Source organism: Lagenorhynchus albirostris, chromosome 6 (assembly GCF_949774975.1).
Source record: "Lagenorhynchus albirostris chromosome 6, mLagAlb1.1, whole genome shotgun sequence".
NCBI lineage: Eukaryota > Metazoa > Chordata > Mammalia > Artiodactyla > Delphinidae > Lagenorhynchus > Lagenorhynchus albirostris.
In genome coordinates, this window is record NC_083100.1 from 89048345 (window position 1) to 89073102 (window position 24758).

The following is a 24758-nucleotide window of genomic DNA, read 5'->3' on the forward strand; positions in this document are numbered from 1 at the left end:
TGGTGATATAACTGTAGACTATTGCCAATCACTAGTACATAAGTGGGGATGAATTTCAAACAGTTTCTTAGTGCAGTTTATGGAAATAAGGAGGTAGTGAGGAAGATAAGGAAATGCACAAGGACCCTGAACACCTGTGTCTTTGGAGAGCATTTGTTAGTGGTGACCACGGAGTAAGGATGTAAAGACCCAAGAAACTAAAGACAAGCCTTAAAGTTTTGCTTGTGGGCTGCTTGAAATATGTCATTTTTGTTAGGAAACTTGTTTTTAACCACAATTTCATCATGGCATTACAGAAATTTTCAAGGAGTTCAAGGTGGTAAAAACCAATTTCTTCCTCAAAGATTTTGTCTACATATGCAGAGTGAAGTAGAAAATAGCAGTAATTGTTTCTCCACATTTTCTCTCAGTCAAAAATAAATGAAAAGACAACATCTGTGCCTTAATTATTTGGGAATTCTGTGTGTAAATAATTAGGAAGAACAATTTATCCTAATATCTTAAATTTTATTCTCTTTATCGTATTTAGTAACAATCTCATGAAGTTTTATAGCATAAAATTATAACTACTGGTAGAATGTTTTTACCCTATATATTCTAAAACATAGTTGTAGCTAAGACAGCTATAACTTAAATTCGTACAACACATTTAGAAAATGTACTTTAATAACATGGATTTTAGAAATGAAAATTAATCAAGTAGCTTTCCAATATGTTATCCAATTCAATTCTAGCAGTGACTTTTATTCCAGTAAAATTGTATAGAGAAACAAAACACAATTTCCTAAATTAATCATCTTGAACCAAAGGGTGCAAATCTTCAGCCACAGAAATAAAAGAAGCAAATAGGATTTTGATGAAACCAATTTTCAGCTCTGAAACCACTGGGATGACTCTAGTTTTTAGACATTATTTTGACCATGCCCTTGGCTGTTTTAATGTTCCTTGTATATGATTCTGTAGAGAGAGCTTTACACTCTTTTCTGAAGGGATTAAGGGTAAAGCTGTAGAAAAATGACCAGTTTGGCTGGAAAGATATGTCAGAATTCAGACCTTCAATTTCTCTGCATTCACGGCTTTAATTTATTGTAGTTGACTTGCTAAATTTGGAATAGATTTTCATTATCTAAATTGATTATTGTAAAGAAAGGAATAGGATAATTCTGCCATGACTGGGGATTGTGGGTGAATCTTTGCTAAGGTCAGAGACAACTTTCTCTCCCACCTTTTCCCTATAGAGGTCTAATATACCTATCTGAATTGCCAGGCCATCACAGAACCCTAACCCATTTACCTATTCTTCCAGTGAGAAAAGCATTTGAACAGAAAGAATATTGTAGACTACTACTTTTTTTTTTTTTCTTTTGCGGTACGCAGGCCTCTCACTGTTGTGGCCTCTCCCATTGCGGAGCACAGGCTCCGGATGCGCAGGCTCAGCAGCCATGGCTCACGGGCCTAGCCGCTCCGCAACATGTGGGATCTTCCCGGACCGGGGCATGAACCCGTGTCCCCTGCATCAGCAGGCGGACTCTCAACCACTGTGCCACCAGGGAAGCCCTGTAGACTACCATTGAAATGAATTTATTAAACCCTCTACAGAACTTGGAATCCAATCTGTTTATATTTTAGAACCTTGATTGTGCATAGATGACTTCTTAGATATGAATGCTTACATGTATTTAGTTAAGTAGTTCTCCAGTTATTAGGGTGTGAATGAATAATTAATGAATCTTTTGAATCTGAGACTGAATATTAGTTGTATTTTTTTAGCATTTATAATCATTATTCTTGATTAGTGATGCTGTCAGTAAGACTTATACTTGCATTTATTCATCTGGGCATAGTGGGGTTAAGTGATTGCAGGTTCACTTTATAATCTAGAGCTGAAGAAAAGGAGATTGCTCCTTTTAAGCCAAATAAAAGCATAAGATTTGAACCTATGATTTTAACACCATCACTGCTAGAATTTAGCCTGGCTAAGAGAAGAAAAAATCAGTATTTGCAAGAACCTTCTCTGAGTTGTTGCAAATAGTGATACATAGGTCGTCCTTAGTCTTGGAGATCATTGGAAAGAAATAAAATCTGGACAGCACTAATTTAGCTTTGGCCTGAGTTTTATAAAAACAAATTATATATCTCTGATTCAGTGTTATTATAAAATTTTGAATTCTGAGTATAGATGTGGAAACAGAACTCAGAATTGGGAACAACCATCCCTCCCCAAACCAAACCGAAGCAAACCACAAAACAAACAAACAAACAAAACTATCTCCTTGAAGATGCTAATCCTTACTTATAGGACTATAAGTACTCTTAAGCGACCCCTAAAACAATTTGAGACAACGACAACTTTAGGGTGAATATTGATGTGAAAAGCTTACATCAGATACAGAGATATGACAAAGATCTCTGGGGCTTTGCCAAGTGTCTATGGTGTCAATTATTTTTTAGCACGAGTTTATATATTAATAAAATATTCAACTCTTAAAGCAAGTTAACACAATTGAAATCTTGATCCAAGTTTTGTTAGTCCATTGGGGTAGTAAATCTATGAGCAGTAACAATAGGTCAGAATTAAACCAATCCCTAAGCAATCATTTGGAAAACTCAACAGCTAAGAAAATTCTCAGATCCTGATGTACAATCCTCAGATCAAATCACTGAAACAGTGGAACTGCCAAACCAAAGAACTGTAGTATCCAGAAACCCATCAGCTGAATTCATGTTCAATTTTGTTACCTGCTAAAAAATGCATTAATTGTGAGTCTGAAGGGAGGGATTTCCTCACATTTCTACCATGTGGAATAAAAAGATGTTGACTACCTAGTTCCTCTTTGGTCAAATACTCACCTAAGGTTTTAACTTTTAAATTCTAATATGGCACTGTATTGCCTAATGGGCTACTTGAAGCATGAGAAAAAAAGAGAATGTTGCTATGTTGTTGAGACAAAGGCTTTTAGGGAAAGTAAAATTTTTAAACCTTCTTTTCTGACTTTCATCAGATATCTGTCAAGAGCTCATCTTAAATTATTGGGGGTCGTCTACCTTTCCAATTTAGATGTATACTTATAATGGCATCAAATTTATATTTAATATTAACTTAAAGTGAGACTCTTTTCCTTTATCTAAAAGCATTTTTTTCCACGTTACTGGCTATTTACTTAAACCATTAGCTATAAACATTCCAAAATTTTTCCTACTTGGAAAATATTTTCAAATACAATAAATTATGTAACATCTTAAGTGTATGGTATAGAAAAAATGTAAATATATATAATGCTTTTATAAAGAATTGGTATTCTCACAAATGCTATTTATTGTAAAACTGTAACTACTTAGATTCAAAGGGAAATACTGATTCTTATGAATTCCTTAATCATTTTAAAACAATTTCTATTAACTATTATTCCAACATACTCCTTTTTATTTTTAGGGATTAAACAATGTTATTGGTATAGACTTTGATTACAAAGAAGAATTTATCTATTGGATTGATTCTAGTCGACCCAATGGCAGTCGCATAAACAGAATGTGTTTAAATGGAAGTGATATTAAGGTAATTCCATATTACAATGATGGGATTATTCAATATTTTATTTGTGTGATTGAATTGAATAGAAAATGTTATTTGATGGTAATGATGCAACTCATAGAATGTATTAGGTTGGTTTGAATTTCACGTTTGTACAGTGTAGGTTAATATATACTTTAAATATGAAATTGGAGATTTTTATCCTTATGTTTCATTATGACACTATTACTTGCAATAAGGTAAAAATCAAATTGAATAAATAAAATTTGAAACCTTATTCACAACCCTAGAAAATGTGATGGATGCTTAAGGCTTGAATGATTAGTGCCTGAGATTCGATTGTGTTGATTTATATAAAAGAAAATGTTGACCCTGAGAATTTGTAGTTGAAAAAAATAATTATTAGACTGTAGATTGAACTTATAGCACTATTAAAATTAACTTGCTATAGATGGAATTAGTTGAATGCATTTGTGTAAAATCATGAATGTTCTGAGTAGGCAGCATCGTAATTAAACACGTGTCACCTTATAGATATGAACTACTTGGCACCATTTCTATGCTAACTTGAGTTTTAAAATAAAATTATTTGCACTGTATATATGTAGTAAAATGTATTATAAAGAAGTTCAAATTCAAGTAGATAGAACTCAATTACTTTAACTTTTTTTGTAGCCATCTGTAATATTGTATAGAAAGCTTTGGTGGAAGCAATCAGTTTTGAAAATATTAATGAAACCTTGTAATGTATATATATATATAAAATGCCAAAACAATCAGTAGGTTGGGTACAGGGAGTTCAGAATAACTGCTATTGGTTATTTTATATGCAGCATATTTGTGCATACAAAGCCTATATCCTTATTATATTTGATATTGACACAGGTTACAATTGAGCACAGCAGTTGAATGAGTATATTTTTACTTCCCTTTGGTTGGGTGAAATACTTAATGTATGTTCTTGCTTGTATTTTTTTCTCTCTTTGTAGTAGATAATTTAAATAGGGCAAGAACTGTTGGGGGGAGTGGTGAATGCTATTGGTATCTCCCCAAGAACCTGTTATTAATAAATAACATCAATAAATTTTTGTGCTTGTGTGTCTCTGCCTGTGATAGAATTTTTGCCCAAAATTTTGAGAGGAGAAGGAAACCCTAATGAAAATGTGATAAACAATTGTGTAACCATCCAAGAGCCTTTTATTTTGGTGTTTCTTTCTTAAACCTTTATGGAATTTCTAGGGGTCTGATTACATATTGGGTAATTCCTCATAAACAAGTAAGTAATTTTATTAGGTAAATTGTTCTATGTTTTGTGCTTATCTAAATCCCATTTCAAATGTTTACATACAATTCTGTATCTCTGAAAAAAATCAAGAAGCAATTGCTTAGTTCTTATTCTAGGCATTTACACTGTTAACTTTTTAAATTCTTATTTTGTTAGGTAGTGCATAACACAGCTGTCCCCAGTGCACTTGCTGTCGATTGGATTGGAAAAAACCTCTATTGGTCTGACACAGAAAAAAGGATCATTGAAGTATCCAAACTCAATGGCTTATACCCTACTATACTGGTTAGCAAAAGGCTGAAGTTTCCCAGGGACCTGTCTTTAGATCCTCGTGCTGGGTTTGTAACAAACATTGAAAATCTTAAATTAAAGATTAAGACTGTGGATTATGTCCAATATGGTAAATCCTGGTCTGTAGATTTTAACATGGGAACCCATGAAAAGTGTAAATGTGTAGAAAGTTTTATTGAGAAATCAAAAAGAGAAATGTGACTATAACAGGGATTTCCCTAGTGGTCCAGTGGTTAAGACTTCACCTTCCAACGCAGGGGGTGCAGGTTTGATCCCTGGTTGGGGAGCTGAGATCCCACATGCCTCATGACCAAAAAACCAAAATATGAAACAGAAGCAGTATTGTAACAAATTCAATAAATACTTTAAAAATTGTCCACATCAAAAAAACTTAAAAGAAAAAAAGAAATGTGACTATCACAATTTTTTTAAGAAAAAAATTAAGGTGATGGGATTTTAGAGCAAGTATTTTTTTAAGTTTTTAAACATAACTCTTTTTATAACTAATCAATAAATGTATTGTTGAAATGAATAAAACATACAGATTTATCCAAATTCTAATGTGTTTAAATCTTGGAGGAAAGACAGGCAAAGCACAAACTCTTGGATCCTGTTTTGTAGTATTTGTAGTAGTCATGAGTAGAGATGATGTAATTCCTGAACCACTTTAGAGCAGGAGACTTAAATAGCATCCATGAATAATAAATAACAGGGTGCATTATCTATGCATTCAGAGGGAAAAGCATAGGGGGAATATCAGGAAAGATTCATATTAGAGTTGGGTTTCATTTGCATTTCTCTGTAAAAAAGAAGAACAAGTCATCATAAGGATCAAGGGCATCTGGCTGGATATCTCAGATGAGGGATGAACACACATTTAGGTGTCAAAACCTGTTTGCTAAAGTTCTATATTATGACCATTATCATTCACTTTCAATTATGTTGTTTTGGTAGGTAGAGAAGGCATGTCTTTCTTTTTTTTTTTTACACTACAATTTGAGGGATTACGTACTCCAAAATGATCTCTGTAGAAGTTCAACCTATTGAACATGTTTGTTAAATTTGCTTTTTAAAAATAGGAAACATTTACAGTAACAAGTATTATGCTAACTCTAGTGCTCTAAATTTTCTGCTGTCTAAATTAATTTCCTATAAAGTGTTTTACCAAATCAGTTTTATCATGCCATATGCAATAACTAGATTTTGCTTCTTGTTAATATATTGTATCTCTGATTTTTGGTCTCATGTTTATAATTGGCAAAGTGATCATATCATAGTATGCATGGAGCTTGATTTTAAATATTAATTTGGGTAAAAGCAGTACCTAATAGTAGAAGACTTGTACTGTAAATACTACTCTGTTTCCAAGGTAATGGTGCAAGTTTTAAATTTTTGCAATATAATTATGTAACTATTTTGTTACCTTTTAAAATATTTTCTTTACCATAGTAACAGAAGAGTGTCAATTCTATTTTAACTGAAACAGAGTTACAAGAGCATCTGTTTCTATAGATGTTTCAAGAAATAATGGCCAGATATACTAAATTTGGCTATCGTCATTATTCATTCATAAGAATATGAATGTTTGAGTCCTTTGGTATTTTATCAGAAGATATTTATTTTAGTGTGTCCATTGTCCTTTTCTTCAAAATCAGTATGGCTATCTTAGCTTCTCATCCAATAATTTCCAAGATGCTTCATTTAACAAATGAAAGAAACATTATCTGTTAATAATAACAGTATTATGGAATTTCCTAGTTATAAAGCAAAAACTGTATGCTAGCATAGTGAACACAGCTGGATCTAGCTTGAAGTTTTATTTCTCCCAGGTTATGGTTATTATCCCATAAACTGACAGCAGTCTTAAGTTATCGTCAACATAAACCCATCCACCAAAAGTGTCAACTTAAACAATGAAGTACTAAATTATTGTAGATATTATGGAAGACTCCTTTGATTTCGTTTTTAAATATTATTTTGTTATGATATGGAATGGCAGATTATAACCCAAGAAACATAAAAATTAGATCTTTTTATGAAACAATTAAAGCCACATAGCAGATAAACAGATTCCAACAGAAAAAATTTAATGACACCTTTTTTGTTCATACTGTTTTCCTAGTTCCCCAGAGTGAGACAATAGGGCGACTTGGATTTTAGCTTTTATGAGATGAGCTTAAGGGTGAAAATGCCATAGCTGTCTAAAATATTGTACAATCTTGCTTCAAAAATGGCAGCTCAAATTGTAAGATTAATAAAAATGCAATTGAACCTTTCTATGTCAGATTGCCATTGTGATTTGCATATGTTTTGAATATGCCAATACTACTGACCCCTCTTTCCTTGAGAAGGTGATTTCTGTCGCGATATTTAGTGAGGAATAGGGTAAGGATTATTTAAGGGAAGATAAAGATCATTGGAGTATCTAATGCAGTAAAGCGAGTAAACATTTAGAAGGTAGCTTGGGGGTCCTTTCTTATAATGGTAGTATGCCAGTTGTCACAGTACCAATTTAGATATGCTGGTTAGTAAGAATGGTAAAGAAGATACAAGTAGACAGATCATTTTCCTGGCTATTACATTTAAGTTCAGCTGAAATCCAATGATCCCAATCATTCTGTTATTGATTGGGAATCAATGTACTAAATCAATGTAAATAAATTAAAATTTATTTAATCATAAATTTTAGGTCATTAATATCATTTACATTTAAGGTTTATAAAAGTTGTCATTTATACAGAAGAGACATAGATATAGATGCATTTTAAAGTAGAATAGAAAATATAATGTTAAAACTGTGCTGAGCATAATTTTATCTTTAAGATGTCACTTCAGCATAACAAGAAACCATTATGATAGACATTAAAGTAAATGTATGATATGACTGTTTAACAGAAAATAAATTCATCTGCTCATTCACTTATTCAACTCATATTTCTCTAGCATCTAGTGTATATCTGGCACTGTTCTAGGTATAATATAAAAATAAAAGTCACAACCCTTGTCTCCAAGTATTTCACAGTCCAGTGAGTAGGTAGATAAGCAAAAATTATCATATAATGCAATAACTCATGAAGTGGAGAAAACAGAAAATGTTTCTATCTCAAATGGGGTCAGTGAAATCTTCCAGGACAAGACTGGTGAAGTAAGAATTAGCTGGGTTATGTGGTACAAGAGCAGAAGTCATTTCAGGCAAAAAGAAGAAGCTTTATGGGAAAGCAAAGACACATAGGAAAGCAAGGCATATCCAAGGAACTGAAAATAAGTCATACGAAGGGAGTAAATTAAGTATATAAAATTGCAGAACTTTGATACCGGTTCACTTTATAGAGTAAAAAAGAGCTAGGGATAAATCAGAATGTAATACAACACAACAACAACAAAACAAACCTTATGAGGCTTATGGCTTGGGCAAACAGGTAAATAGAAAAATGATTTCCTCAGAATATGAGGAACAGAGGAAAAGGGGCAGATATAAGAAAGGGGAAGGACCTACTGGGATTGGGGGTCCCATATAATAATAATAATGATAATGATGATCAATATCACTTCTATAGCATTTTATGAATTAGAAAACTATCTCTGTGCTTTATCACTTTAGATGCTTGTACTGTTTACTCAGAGTCTCTAAAAAAGATATGAGTATTTTTATTATTATACTTTTAGTACAAGTATGAACATTCAGCCTCAAAGTGGCTAAGTGACTTTCTCAGGATCATTTAGGTACTGTAATACAATATTAAACTGGGGATTTAATCCAGTTTCCAAATTTTGGTCAGCTCTTTTCCCTATTACATGTATCACATTGGAGTTTCCAGTAACAAAGTTATCTTGGGTTGTGAGCAGGTTTTCTAAGAGCCATCCAAACAGGGCATAAGAAAAAAAATACTTTTTTTTCCATTTTAACAATTTGCCTTTTTATAAAATTTTAAGTTACTACAGATAATATGAGTTTTTTTGGAAATAAAACTGCCTAATCATTATAAGCATGCATTTTTTTTCAACATCTTTATTGGAGTATAATTACTTTACAGTGTTGTGTTAGTTTCTGCTGTATACCAGAGTGAATCAGCTATATGCATGCCTTATTTTTAAAACATATTTTTATTTATCTTCCTTTTCTAATACTCTATTAGCAATATCACAAGAAAATAATACTGGGTTCTATTTTGACTTTGAAATACGTTTAATGAGAGTATGTCGAAGGACACTTTATATACTCAGAATCTCTATCCACTATTGTTAATATGGATATTCGAAGTGCAAATACATTTGGAAAAGACACATTTTGTGCTTCTATATCTTGGCTGATGCTATTCTTACTTTCTACAATGCCCCTGTGCTTTTCCTCCAGTTAGAATAACTTCTTATTTTTTCAGCAACAGCAAAAAAATATCACTTCCTAAGTGAAAGTTCCCCAATTGCATCTCAGTAGCCACCACATATTGAACATGTAACATTACGTGACTATTATTGGTGTACATGTTTCTCTCTCCATCTAGAAAGCGAATTCCTTTAACAGAAAAACCATGGCTTAATTACTGCTTGTGCCTAACATAGAAACTGTTAAATTTACTGTTGAAGGTAATAATAAATAGGCTACTGGATATACACAAACCATAGGATTGTAGTTTGCAGGGGCATTGCACCTGCATCTATGCAGAAACCAATTTATTGGTATGTAAACAACCTGCATGTTTCAAAGAGAAGAGTCATAACAAAGGGAACCTTTGTTGTGAGGGAATGAAAATCGTATAAGGAAAGAAAACTCCGTTTTTTATTGCTGTGGGGAAAACCAGAAATATTTCATTAAGCTAACCAGTCACATTAAAAATCCCCACCTTTTTCCTACCAATTTTTAAGCTTATAATCCCATATTTAGGCAAAAACACACAGGGAATGAACATTAAAAATTAATTTTATAGTTCAACATCAGAAATAATTCCAACTGGAAGAAATTTCTCTAAATATGTTCCCTGAATTCAGGAAAAAAAAAAAGTGAAAACTGATAGCAGACTTCTATTTTAATTTGTTTTAAAGAAATAAAATGTATCAGATTCAACTATAAAAGACATCCTCAGGAATCACAAAAGCCTGTTGTTATGGTTACAAGAAGACATTCTTTTATATGTTTACTCTTGGTTATAACTTACAGAATAGCTATTATTTGGAGCTGAGATTTTTCGTATGTGATCTTAGGTAAATTTTACATATTATATGGGTGAAATTTAAGACTCTCCTTTTGATATTTTCACTGAACTTTTCATTTTTCAGCTTTAATTATTTACAACAAATTTTTTACTTGGATAACATTTGGCAGGTTGCATTTTAGATGTTAAAATGACCAGAATGTCTAGTATGGGCTTTTTGAGAAACTTAAATGTATAGTAATGAGGCTTAATTATGGAAAAGGAAATGAAATTTAGTCATCACAAGTTAGCTACCCATAAGGAGAGATGCACAGTAATTTCTGTGCTTATGAAGGCTCATTTATACTGAGTACAGTTAAACTATGCTTTCCTTCAATACAGTAAAACATTTTTATAATATTCTTCTAATTGATGGGTACTTAAATAGGCAAATCAGGTAATAACACACATGATAAAATCCAGGCAAATCATGTAATAACATGCATACAATCCGGATGCAGTAATTTATTAGACAGTTATCACTAAACCAATATGAATGCATATATTGTGTAGCTAGTGCAAGTAAAATAATAATAGTTAATATTTGCTGAATACTTACCTACATGTTCATAAATGTTCCAAGTTTGTTCCCTGTGTTCTCTCTTTTAATCCTTACAGGACTCTGTGAGTAGAAACTATTATTATCACTTTTGAACATATGAGTAAATCCAGGCTCAGGGGAGGCTAACTAAAGTGCCAAGTTCACATGGGTGGACCTGGAATATGAACCCAAGTAACCTGTTTTTAGGCCTTTTTTGCTTTTAAGACTCTGCATAGTGTTGCTTAGAAAAAAAAAAAAAAAAGCTAGACAACATTATTAATGGAATATGAGTTTTATCTTAAATATAAAAAAATACATTAAAAAAAAGCTAGTCTATAAATCTAGAGACCTGAGCCCTTGTTCCAGCTTTATCACTATCATAACAGACTAGGACAAAGCTCATAATATTTTATGGTCTCAGTTTGTCAGTGAAATGAAGGCCTGAAACTACATGATCTTCAAGACCTGTTGCAGCATTAAAATCTTTAAGTTATACTTTATTCTAAATTCTGAAAGAGATAAAAGATTATTGTTATCAAGAAATTTATAAGGTAGTTAATGAAGATAAGATTTTTCATGCTTTTTTCCATCTGGGTAAAATTGTCATTCCTTCTTTTGTGCCTCCATGGTAAAGTAGTTTTATCATAACATGCTTTAATTTTTTCATTTGTTTTACATTCACCTCTACTGTATTCACTGAGAGATCTTTGATGGCAAAAATCATACCTGTTTACCTCTGTGTTCCCAGTACTAAGCAATGTCTGACACATATTATATAGCCTCAGTGAATCATTGTTTCAAGATATGTTTCTCAATCCACTTAAGCACGGCTTTGGGGTTTATCAGAGATGTTTCACCAACTGATTTATTGAGTTAGGTTCTCTGATTCTGAAGCCTGAGAACCTACATCATTACTGATTTGTGGGTTCCTATGTGCATGATATATGTGTTGTTCAGTTATACATGTGATAAAGAAATTCTGTAGACTGGAAGGTGCTAAAGCACAGTTTCCTAAAGTATGTTTCCTATGAACTGCTCTAGGAAAATAACTGTAGTTACCCAAAACTATGTGATAAAAAAGGATATTTTAGCTCCCTCTTAGAGAGTCATTATATCATATAGCATATTAAAAGCTCTGAAGAATGCTATAATTAACAAGATGATGCTTACTTTGCTTAACAAACCATTTCTCAAATATATATAATCTTGTAACCTACCTTGAAAAACATGAACTGACACAAATCAGAGAAGAATTCGTGGAGAACAGAGGGGACACCGAATAACGTCTGAATCATAATATCTGTATTGAAGAGGCAGGAGCAAGGCAAATGATACGATAAAAGCAAAAAAGTGAAAATGTAGGACTATAAATACTCCAACTAGACCTCAGTTCATACATTTCAATAGTGGGAAGTAAATTGGAAAAGTCTGTTTCTAATAATGAAGAATTTGAGTGTCAGGGTGAGGATTTCAGACCTCAAACTCTCAGTGAACTTATTGGGAGTGATGTAACAGATGTTGGACTCCATGAAATATGCTCTTCCTCTTTTTTGTGGTATCTTGGTTCAAGATGATGATAAGATTAGCCAAATAAAATGTTCAGAATACAAACAAAAGATATTTGCTATTACATGGAGCTCAGACCATTTGAAATTCATAATTTACTTAATGACCTCAAAAACATTACTATTGACCTCTAAGAATCTGCAGTACTTTGTTAATAGTACTGCAGATTTAATGGAGGAAATTATTTTTCACTTTTGGAATTTACTTAATTTTATATGATTTTAATTAACTTAAATTTAAAGAGTCACAATTGGCTAGTGGCTACCACACTGAACAATGAACATTCAAGAAAATATAATGTACTTCTCCGTAATTCATTTTTAATTTTTCATAGGTAAAACACAAAAGAAAAAAAAATATTTAGATAGTTTTATTCCTCTAACATTATAGATGCATTTTGAAGGTTTACCTCTTTAGTTTTGGGCATCTATTATTTGTTAACACTTGCAGAAATGTTATATACATATGAGTTGTATACTAAAGGAAACATACGTTTAAAATTATATGGATATTTCAAAGTGTACTACATGTTTAAAAAAAAGCATAAGAAAAGTTTGCATTGAAGTATACTTCTTACAAGCTGCAATTAGAGAGATACAAGACTTAATTTGGGAATAGCTATGCAAATAAGAGAAATACTGTAAGATGTTTTACTCCCTGAGTGTCTGTAAACAACGTGGCTATTGATTTTCTTTTCTAGGTATTTATATTGGATTGACTGCTGTGAGTATCCTCACATTGGACGTGTTGGAATGGATGGAACCAATCAGAGTGTTGTCATAGAAACCAAGATTTCTAGACCTATGGCACTAACAATAGATTATGTCAACCATAGACTCTACTGGGCTGATGAAAATCATATTGAATTTAGCAACATGGATGGATCTCACAGACACAAAGGTTGGTCCCATAGCACAAATGATTCAGTATTTCACTGGTGCATAAAATACTCATTTAGAAAAAATATATATATATTTATTTATTTATTTATTTGTTTTATATACTTTCATCAAATACATTTCTTAATTTAAGATTACATTATTATATTCCTTTGTGACAATATTGGTAAATAAGAATTAGATATATTTATTCAGACCTTCTATAGTCATACATAAAATCACTTTGACATTGTCAGTGTTTTCTCTAATTGTACTTTTCTAAATAGTTTTTATAGTAAATGAATGATATTTTTATAAGTTAATATATACATATATCCTAATTGAACTGAAACAGAATACTTGCTTATAAAAATAAGGTTATTATTGCAACCTGATAGGTTTCTTTTTTTAAATACTAAGTGAAAGTATAATTCTTTAAAGACAGTGAAGTAATATTTAAAAGTTATCAGTTAGACTACATACATGATGTTATGTAATCAACAGCATCAACAGAAAGTAACATGAAAAACAGCTTTCAAATTAGAGTAACATTTAGGAAATTATTTGAATATAAATTCTATAGGTACTTTATTTTTCTCTTTTTTATAACTCTAAGTAGATTATAAGACTCTAAATATAAAACAAATGAAGGAAGCAATTTGATATGGGGGAGGTAATGCTAGAATTAGGGATGGGCAAAAAGTCTTAGAGGAAAAAATAGCTGAGGATGAGGGAATTAACAAGAGCAAAGGAGAAGGACATAATAAAAAAGAATGGGATCCAGGTGAAGATGACATGAATATAACAGAAACCACAAACAATTCATGAACACTCAAAATATTTTAGATGCAGGTAGATTTTTAAAGATTAGGTTTTTCCCAGAATGAAGAAGAGGAACAAATTTTTATTAATCTGTAGTGACTTAATGTCACCTTTGTTATTAGGTGTTTTCATCTTCAAATATCTTGTAAAGTACTGAGAGACTGTAAAGTTTCACTGAGAGATCCCAAATAAAGTACAAGTTTCACTGAGAGATCCCAAGTAAAGCCATGCATTTGTATGGCTTAGCTTAAGAGATTGCTTTCTTCTCTGGCAGTAAGCTTAGATCAAAACCCCTGGAAGAAGGAAAGAGGTGAAATGACAAGGAAGAGAGAATTATTGATAATTTAATCCTGTCAGGTGAAGCCCTTCAAATGTATGCCAGTGTAGAGAAGAATGAAGCCACTGAATTTTAAAAAATTAAAAACTAACAGTGGGGAAGGGGCAAGTGGAATTAGGTGATTAAGAGTTACAAACTCCTATGTATAAAATAAAACAGCTACAAGGATATATTTTTACAGCACAGGGAATATAGTCAAAATTTTATAACAATTTTAAATGGAGTATAATCTATTAAACTATTGAATCACTGTGTTGTACACCTGAAACTAACATAATATTGTAAATCAAGTATACCTTAATAAAAATAAATTTAAAAAATAAATAATAAAGGAGGTATACATCACTGAAGTCACATCACTCCTTAACTCTGCCCAAGTTTCTCTCAGTTGTTGTTTAAATAAATATGTCTAACTAAAAATGCCAACAGAAAGCTTTTAGAGGTGCTTTTTTAAGGGTGGGAACATTGAAGTATGACAAGTGTTGGATGAGTCGCTTATTTAGGTGTTGGCATTCCAATTATAAAGAAACTCATCAGGATGCAATTGGAATGAAGAGTTATTTAAAGATCACTTTAGGGTTTTAATTACAGCAAAAGCAATGTTGTCAAATCAAAATTACACTTAGCATTCAGCAGTCATATCTCCTTTGAAGACTCAATAATGAAATGTTCTGCAACTTTTGTAGATGATATAATTGAGTTTTATTGTAGCAATCAGTATTTTCCCCACATAACCATTTTTAGCATGTATTTTTAGCGTGCTAAGTTGTTGTGAATGTATTACTTTGTGCTAAAATTTCACTGTACAATAAAATTTAAACAATTTTTGGTTAGATAGGTAAATATTTAAAATGTATTCTAGCATCAAATATTTGCCTATTTTTGTTTGAGCCTTTTGTTTGAATAACAAAAACTCGTTAAAAATGTCTATTAGAAACTATTGATTCCATCCCCTCCCCATTATTTTAAAATTATGTCAGATATGTGGATGACTAATGCTTTGAAAACTTAATACAAAATTGAATGCATGTAAATTAAGTGTCTTTCAGTCACAGTACTGGTGATGACTTTGGGTAGATGGACATAGATAGCAAGGAGAAGTGAAACTAAATTTACTGAAGAGTAAAATATTTGGCTGAAAGATATTCAGGTATGATGTTATTAACATTTAAAAATCTGATTTTTGAAAATACTTTGAGGCTCAAGGGGGGAGAAAAGGAAAGTAAAAGAGTTCCTGCCTTCAGAAATATTTTCTCCTGAAGGCTTTTTCAGAAAGACTAATGAAAAATTCACTAAGTGTCTTATTAGGCATCTGTCAATATCTGAATGCAAGCCAGTAATTACCTGGTAGTTACTAATGAGCTACTAACTGTACACAGCCTGACTTATGCCAATTTCACAACCAATGAAAAAAGAGTCATTCATTTGCAATGTCTGTAAAGAGGAATAGGATTTTTTTACTCCTTTCATTGTCCCCATAAAGACATAAAAAAAAGCTGTGGTTTTCTAGTTGCATATTTGGAGGTGGAAAATGAGACTATTATAACATTAGTAACTTTTGTATTAGTTTGGCCACTGACCTCTCTTCTCTCTTAACCAGACTAGTATTATTGTTCTCATTTATTCTTTTTATTAAAACTAGAGCCAGAGCTCATCAAAAGAATGGGATATGCCAGTCATGACAAAGTAATCTGAGAGTATAAAGGGTGTATGAAAATTTCAGAATTACGTTTTTCTTTTAATAAGTCAAAGTTTAATAATGGAGAAAAAACTAAACCATGAGTATCACTTTACAGTTTAGAAGGTTTTTTCCCCCAAACATGTTGTGGTTTAAACCATACAGCATTTCCATAAATGAAGCATTATTTTATTACTTGCCCAGCCTAAGAATTTCTAAAAGATCTGAGTTCTGTGCCTAAGCGATAGATCAGATTACCTCTGAGGACCATGTAACTGGAAAATTGCTTGAGAATTTACATCCGTCTTTCTCTGCTACCTCTTCTACCCCAACCCACCTTCTTAACAAGTCCAAGCACTACATCGTAAAATTTAAAAAAAAGAGAATTAGTCAATTTGCTATCTTGGGAACATTTAGGTGCAATCTTAGTTACATGAATCTTTCCCTAATGCCTGTGTATATTATTCTACTGGTTTTTACTCCAATAATTATATAATAATATGATATAATAATACTGTAGAATAGTATGCATACTACTGGATAACAGAGAGACAGTTAAATCACAGTTTCATTGTTCATTTTTTAAATTTCTCTGATTTCTTTTTTTTTAGATCTTCCCATTCATTCCTTCATTCATTCAACAAACATTTACTGTTGTTTCTTTCTGTGCCATGCATTATATGAGGCCCTGGAGTTACAAAGCTGAATAAGTCCCTGCCTTCAAAGCACCTATAGTTTAGTGGGGGGAAGAGACTGATATGAAGGTAAAAACATAAATTAGATTGGTGTTAGCAGTATATGTACAGTATTGCCAAAATGCAGGCTGGATTAGGGAAGTGTTTGGTGAAGTGATGGGATCTTTGAAAAATCTGAAAGATGTAGGACAAGCTCTCCATATGGGGAAATGAAGGAAGGATTCATCACACAGAGGGAACAGCATGTGCAAAAATGTAATAGAGTCTTGAAACAGTATGGGGTTTACACAATTTGTAAACTGGAAGTTGTGTAAGAGGAAGATGATGACACTAGATGAACAAGGGCAAATTGGGGCCAGATTGTGACAGGCCTTGTATGTTAAGTAATTTGGAATTTATCATATAGGTCATAGGGAGACATTGATGGCATTTAGTTGATAGAGTGCTGTTATTAGATTTGACAACAGCATGGAAAATGAAAGACCCTGGAAGGGCAACCAATTTAGAGGCTGTTAAAATATTTTAGGAGAAAACACTTGAAGTGATTATAGCTGTGGGAATGGGGATAAAATGTTACATTCAATAGTTATTTAGCAGAATAAAGAGGAAAGATCTGTAAACTTAAAACAGCAGAAATATTGGTGGTTGAGCTGCAAATATTAAGTGAATGATTTATATTATTATCTACTTAGCCAGGGGGAAATAACTCACAGTTTGGATAACTTATGAATTTCAAATATATTTGTACATTTTTTAAAGAAATAAAAAGTACTAAACTAAGCATAACTTAGAGATTCTTCTTGAAAAGCTCTGTCTTGATAAGAGGTACATTTATTTAACAAAAGGGTCAACATCAAAGAAATTCTAAGGATATGGTTAAACATTCTTTATCATATATTTACCTAAAAAGCCTTTCTGAATACCTGATAATTTACCTAGAAGAAAGATTGCAAATGAGTGAATCTCTCTCCTCCTACTATTCCTTGAGATATAAAATAGGTCCAGTGAGAAACTTGGCATTTCAAAATGTTCTCCAGATTGAAATGCTCAGTTTTTAAGTTTAAATCTGTCTTTATACAGAAACAGAATGATTCTAAATATATTCTAAACACAATGATTCTAAATAATAATATTCTTCTTGTAGGCCTATATTTTTGGGACTGATTTCTTACCACCCCCAAACCACAGTCCTCCTCAGAGAATTTTAGGCTTTGATGTTGGATAAGAAGTTCTAAAACTTTGTTGGAGCACAAATCTTTGAGTAAAAGGATCTTCTCAGACTGGAGAAAGAAAACCCTTAGCATCTTAAAAGAAGCTTGGGGAACCTAAGGATGAGAGTGGGTTGGGGTGGGATCCACTGTTAGGAAGCTTTTTCACCCTGAAATGTATGTGTAGCTTCACTGGGTCTCAGTTGCCTCATCCATAGAAATAAGGGTATTGGAAAAAATGGCATCAAAGGGGAATTCCAGAACTAAAATTCTAAGTCTCCCAGTTAGGTGGATCACTTTAGAATTTTTGCCAAATCCCAAAGTTTTAATTTCAGGTTAGTCTCCAATTTATTTACAAATAAATCTGTAATAACCAGATTTATTTCCTTAGTTAAAATCTCAAATCACCTATCCAGTCCTCAGTTCTCCCTGATTATTACTGCAAAAGTTATTAATATCTTTTAAAGTTGAGTACTTGTGAACTTACCAAATCAATAAGAGAGAAGAAAACATATGTTCTTGAGCATGATGTTGTATTAGATGTTTTGCATGTATGATTTATTATTATTATTGGCTTTCAGTGGAAATTTTCTTAGCTTAATACTGTGGTTCCAAGAACTGGAACCATCCCCTTATAAACTCATACTTTTATTAGAAACCTACTGTGTTCAAGAAACTGCTTGATGCAATACATGCTTTTTTAGCCGTTCCATCAGTGAACACTATGAGATGTGTCATTAAAGCCATTTTGCAACAAGGAAATAAGTTTAAAGAGATTAAATAATTTGTCCAAAGTCAAATAGCTCATAGTTAGAATTTGAACCCAGATCTAACTGGTTCCAAAGCCTGTTCCATTCTCCACAAGGCCCCCTTGTTTTTGAAAAGATGACTAACTGAAGATTTTTCTGTCTGCTTGTTATAGTTTCTAATAGCAACAGTTATAGCATAAACACACACCTATATATATAAAGGTATATCCATACTTGAACTTTTTCAGATTAATGTAAATAGTAGACATAGACAAATTGCAAAATATATGAGAAATAAACAAAAACTTAAGCCATTAGAACATAATTACTGTAAATAAAAGAGTATAGCTCATTAAATCCAGTTTTTGTGTGTGTTTGTTTATTTGAAGGTGTGAAGAGAACAATCATGTTGCTTAAAAATGTACACCTTGCTTTAGTGGGACATTTTGATATTTCTGTTTGCTCTTTCCAAACTGACTTTATCTCCTGCCTATGGGAAAACTTCTAATCTTATTTGAAAATTTATGTCACAGAATTTCCTGAAATTTGAACACAGCAAAGATCCTTTGTTATTAATTTTATGCATCCTGAAAGTATAGCCTTCTCTAATGAAATGTTTATAAAATCGGTTACATTTTATAGACATTTCTGAGAAAAATTTCAGCCCTAACTCTGCATATCTTGCTTAACTTAGAGATTTTGTTTTCCATTTAATTAAAAGAAAATTAAATACCAGAAAATTATATTTAGATCACAATTTCATTCTGACTGCTTGTATCAAAGCACATAAATTCAGATTTATTTTTCCTCATTTTTTTGTGAGTTGCCATTGAACTTGAGATAGAGAGGTAGTTTTTTGACAAAAAGACTGAAAATACTGTGTAAACTGTAATAACAAAAGGGTGAGCTAAGAAAAACATTGCTTGACCTTGAGTTTTAAATTTTATTTCTTCTAGTACTTTTTTTTTTCAGAATATTCTTCGAGTCACTGAATGATTTAACCTTGTGTTAAATCAGTCAGCTATGTACATATTTTATCCAGCACACTGGAAAAATATACACTCATAATTGCTAATTTCTCAGAAAAGTAATCATTGGGTATGATTCTAAACTATAGCTTATCACTGAACTTTTATTTTGTGGAAAAATTCTTTAAAGTTTCATGCTATTATGTTGACTATGACTCTTCATTTGTTTCTATACTCCTAGACCTGAAGATACTCATATTGAAGTGTCAGTATTGTATTGACAGTCCAACACTTTAGTTTGTTTATTGCTCTGGGAATCTAGTTTGTGTTGTGAGGAGGCAGTTCTGTGCTTGGATTTAAAATCCAAATCATAACCCATGCAGTGATCATCTAATCAATGTTGGGAAAAGAATCCAGATCTCAGTGTGCTACTGGTGAAATAGCAAAGATATATTTAGCGGGTTTTGTTCTAAGGGGGAAAAACACACTGAAAAAGACAAAGGGAGTACGTTGTGCTCCTGTATCCTGAAAGTCAGTAGCTGTTGCATTTAGGTCTTTAGAAAATGTAAATATCCACCAAAGCCCACTGAAAAAAGAGAGAGAATCTAATAAACACCACCATCCAATTTTACAATATTCTAGAGTGTTTCTTTCTTGGTAAGATATTGCATTTTAGTACTTTTGAAAAAAAATTTCCTATCATTCACAGTCCGTTACAAACAGTTGACTTCACAGGCTATTTTATGCCAATGGTGTTGATGTGCTGCTGTTTACAATACAATAAAAGTTAATGGAAGGGAGCAAAATACAATTCAGTTACTATAGAAATGTTCCTGAACCAGTCAAATAAATTGAAATTAACTACCATTTCTGAAAAGTTTTAGAATTTCAGTGTCAATCATATCTTTTATTTTTGTCCCTTGAATAGAACATGTTACGTTAAATTGTGTATATGTCTAAACAGGTTATTATTTTGCAAATGTCACATGCGTTCCATATACTTTTTAAAATATAAATTTAAAGAATTACCCTATATGAGTTTTCAGCCACTTTCAACAGTGTTATCCGTCCCAAATATGACATGGTGCAGCCTTGGGAATTAGTAGCTTTAGTTTTTGGTTAGGTTACTCTCTAATTTAGGCAAGTTGCTTTGCCACACTATAGTTCAAAGTTCTTACCCACAAAATAGGACTTCTAATCAATCAGTGATTTTTTAACATTTCTTAAAGGAATTGACTGAGGTTGGAACTGGGGGAGAGGAGGACTGTTCATTCAATTCACTCACTTATCCCTGGTTATTCCTAGGACTACTAGAACACGTTTGAAAATGCTTGTAATATGTTACACTCTTTTCTGTTTTTATTCTAGAAGCATATTTATAATTATAGGAATGTGGGACAACCAGATACTAAATTTATGTAAATGGCTCTACTTGGTACCTGTTCCAAAGGCAAAGGGCTTTTCAAAGTCTTCAGCTTTCATTAGGACGCTCTAACAAACACATTCCTAATGCATATGTATGTAGAATGTCATAACTTATATTTAGTCCTGATGGTCAGCTCTGAAAGTACATTTCCAAGTATCTATGAAGGTTTGTATCACCAGTAGAAAAGTCCAGAGAGTTTCAAAGCAACTGGAATATATCTTTACCAAGTGCATGAAACAGTGTTGTTTTGTTTACTTCAGAGATTGAAGAGCAGTGTCATCATCAAGAGACGATATTTATAGGCACAGTTTAGTTTTCAAAGTAAATGAACTATAATTTACATTGTAAACTTATAAATACTGCTATTCATTAGCAGAAATAATCTTTTTAGATATTAAATATGAAAGTGGCCATATATGACTTTATATTATGAATAATTTAAAGATATGTGAGGGAAGGGAAGGGATTAAATTATATGAAGTTGAATATTACTAATCTATGTAGAGAGTGTATATGATTTGAGGTGACAAGGTAGACAAAAAAAGGCAAGGAATACCAGAAAAGGGTAGGCAAAGGATGCCTTCTGTCTTTTAATAATGGCTTTAATTTAAAGAAGAGCTCTAAATAATTTCTATATTTTGCCATCATACATTACATTTATTTCAAAAAGTTTCACATTTAAGTGTCCCAGTGTAAACTACTGCATTAAGGAAGGACATGTAACTTTTGTCTGGACATTTGATCAGTGTGGGTATTCCAAAGGCAGCCTCATATAATAGACGCTCAAGTAGCATCAGCTCATATCTGCTATGTACTCTGACATATGCTGAATGGAAGACCTTTATTTTTCCTCCTCTTTAAGGTTTCAGTGATGGATGAACTTTTTGAAAGATCATACTTTTTATTGGAAAAAATAACTTTTGAACATTTTATCATCATGTTTGGTGATATTGACTATTCTTAGTGTTTCTACCATTTGATAATGTTTTTATTGATTTTGAACAATGGATTTTGGATCCATATGCCTGAAATTTTATTTGTATTACTGTTTCCATTAAGCAGGGTTGTATTAAAGAGTAGGCAGGAAAAAATGTTCATGTAGGCAAATGTTAAATGGAATATTTTGTAGCCTGTTGTAGATGGTTCTGAGGAAATAATTATTTTAAAAAAATCTTCTGCCAACAGTAACACTGAAGGGGATGCCCAATTACGGACAAAGAACAAATGTTCTTGGCACTAAGGTTACATAAAGCATACTCTTTTTGATGGGGCATTTGTAACTAAAGCTACTGACTCAGCAGTCATTCTCTGGAAATTAGTATACTATGGCCATTTTCCCCTCAACCCACTCTTCTCCATTACTCTCTATAAACTAGAAACCATTATTCACCCATGTACTCACCACTGTCATGAATCTTCCACTTTCTTGACATGTTAGATCACTTTCTTCCATCATCTAATTTTATCATGTTACACTCCTTTTGTAGCCTTTGATTAATCTCACCTCATTTCTTGAATGCTAATTGTTTTTCTTTGTTTTATATCTTCCTTTTTGGTTTTCATGTTCTACTACTTTAATTCCTGGCTTCTCTACATACCGTATTGTAAATTAGACTTCTAGAAAGATATCAGGGAAAATTGTTAGTGTCAAGGTCTCTCAGAATAGAGGATTAGTGAGGATCCTGATATTCTCTTCTGAAGACAGAAGTTTCAGTCAGGCTAAATAGTTTGCACAGTACTGCCTAGGGAATGGCTGTCATTGGTGGTTTTTGATCAAGGAAGAGAGATGCGAGATAGAAGAAATATTGGAAATATTTACTGGAGGGAGTTCTAGTTATTCTATCTTTGCCTCTTTGCCATGCTCTGTATGCTAGAAGGCGGACTCCTGTGGACTGCATCACCCCGACTCTTTTACCTTCCAGCCTCAGATTGGATTTAAACCATGGAAAGCATTGGCAGGAGATTAGACAATGGAGGAAGCAAGAGGCCAGAATATTTATTTATCCCCTTTCCCTCCATGACCAACTACAGTGGTTTAGCAGTGGCTGAGTTCCTCTGCCAAATGTCATCTGCTTTTGGTAGGTGGCTCTTTTTCCTTAGCTACAGCTTTCACCAGCTTCTGGTATCAGATCTAGGAAAGAACTTTATCATCGGTTCCTTAGCCACACCTCTGTAAATAATTAAGAGAAAAATAATAAAACCAGTTGCGTACATAAGACTGACTTCTTTCAATTAAATTCTTTTCAATTATCATTTAAAAACATGTTCTCTGTTTACTACAGGAAGCTTGGCTGTTACAAAAAAAAGGTTGGAAGAGTTTAAAAGCAATGAGAAAAATTAGACTAATTTTGCAATTTTTCAGGTGTGAGGGAAGGTGAGACTACTTGGGACAATGACACCAAGAATAAGAAAAATGGGAGAGTCTTAAAATGTATTAAAAATCAAAAGATGATAGAATTTAATATTTTATTTGATATGCTTATTAACTTTAAAGTTTTAGGAGATTGTTTCCAAACTGTCAGCCGTAGAGTGAGGGTCAGGTTGACTTTACTGGATCATTCAGGTGTTCCAAACAATACATAAATTCTTTATAACTAAAAGAAAAAAAATCAATATTCAAGTTACTCTTATCTTGATTCCTTAATAAAAATAACTACTGAATTTGGTGGTTGAACTTTGTTCTTCCTTTGAAAATATTTATAATAATTTTTAAATAACAAAATTAAAAATTGTTCCATATAATATTTTAAAATGACATTTACATCCTTGAAGTAAATCTTTGAGAAAAATCAGAAAAAAATATGGCATTAGTAGTAAAATTTCTATTTAAGTACTAACCCACTGGGCAAAGCTATGTTGAATCTGCCATTATCCCAATGTAATATCTTACCCAAAACATCAACTATAAGATTTTAACTCAACAAGAGATGAGTACTATGTCATTGGTGCTTTCTGTTCTTAAGTATTTAAACTAGGTTAGTCCCAAATATACAATTAGATTGGTATTATCCAGGAATATACTTGTTTAGCATGATAAATGATATTCCCAAAAATGAATAATCAAGAGTTTCGTAATAGAGTATCTCTAACTGTGAGGCAACAGTTAAGCTGAAAGCATATTCTGGATTTCCGCTTTTTCTATTTATCGTAATTACTAGGAACCTTACCAGGGTAGCAACCTACTTGACTAAAAGAGAAAAACTCCGCAAAGAGTATTTCTTCGATTTATTTTTTGCCAAATATCAACTCCTTTCTTCTGATACATATAGTCTATTAAATAAAAGTTAGGAGCCTAGTGCTTGAGTGGAGTGCTGGAAACAGTACAATAAATACCGCTGTTGTACAGAATAGAGGCCTAACTACAGAAAGCAGCTTTAAAATAGGTTTTAAATATATAATAAGTACCTGTTAAACTGCAGCCCACACAACTGTTCTGTTTTTAGTGTCGTTTTTGTATGTCTGCTGAATACCTGTAAAATGAAAGTTTCCCTACATTTATTTTTTGCATTTTTCTTTCAGTCAAACGAAAGCAGTCTTATGTATAACAGGGGGCCATATTATTTTCCTCTTAGAAAAGGATAACCATTATTCTG

The 24758-nt window shown here is 32.3% G+C and overlaps 1 protein-coding gene across 1 annotated transcript in view; it reads left to right on the forward strand.

The window, feature by feature from the left end:
- The window catches only part of LRP1B (LDL receptor related protein 1B), a 1442028-nt gene that overhangs the window by 1196718 nt on the left and 220552 nt on the right, over positions 1-24758 (forward strand). The window contains exons 58-60 of the mRNA XM_060151186.1: positions 3434-3556; positions 4974-5155; positions 13105-13304. Of these exons, the coding sequence (XP_060007169.1) occupies positions 3434-3556; positions 4974-5155; positions 13105-13304 (505 nt within the window). The remainder of the gene's footprint in view (positions 1-3433; positions 3557-4973; positions 5156-13104; positions 13305-24758) is intronic.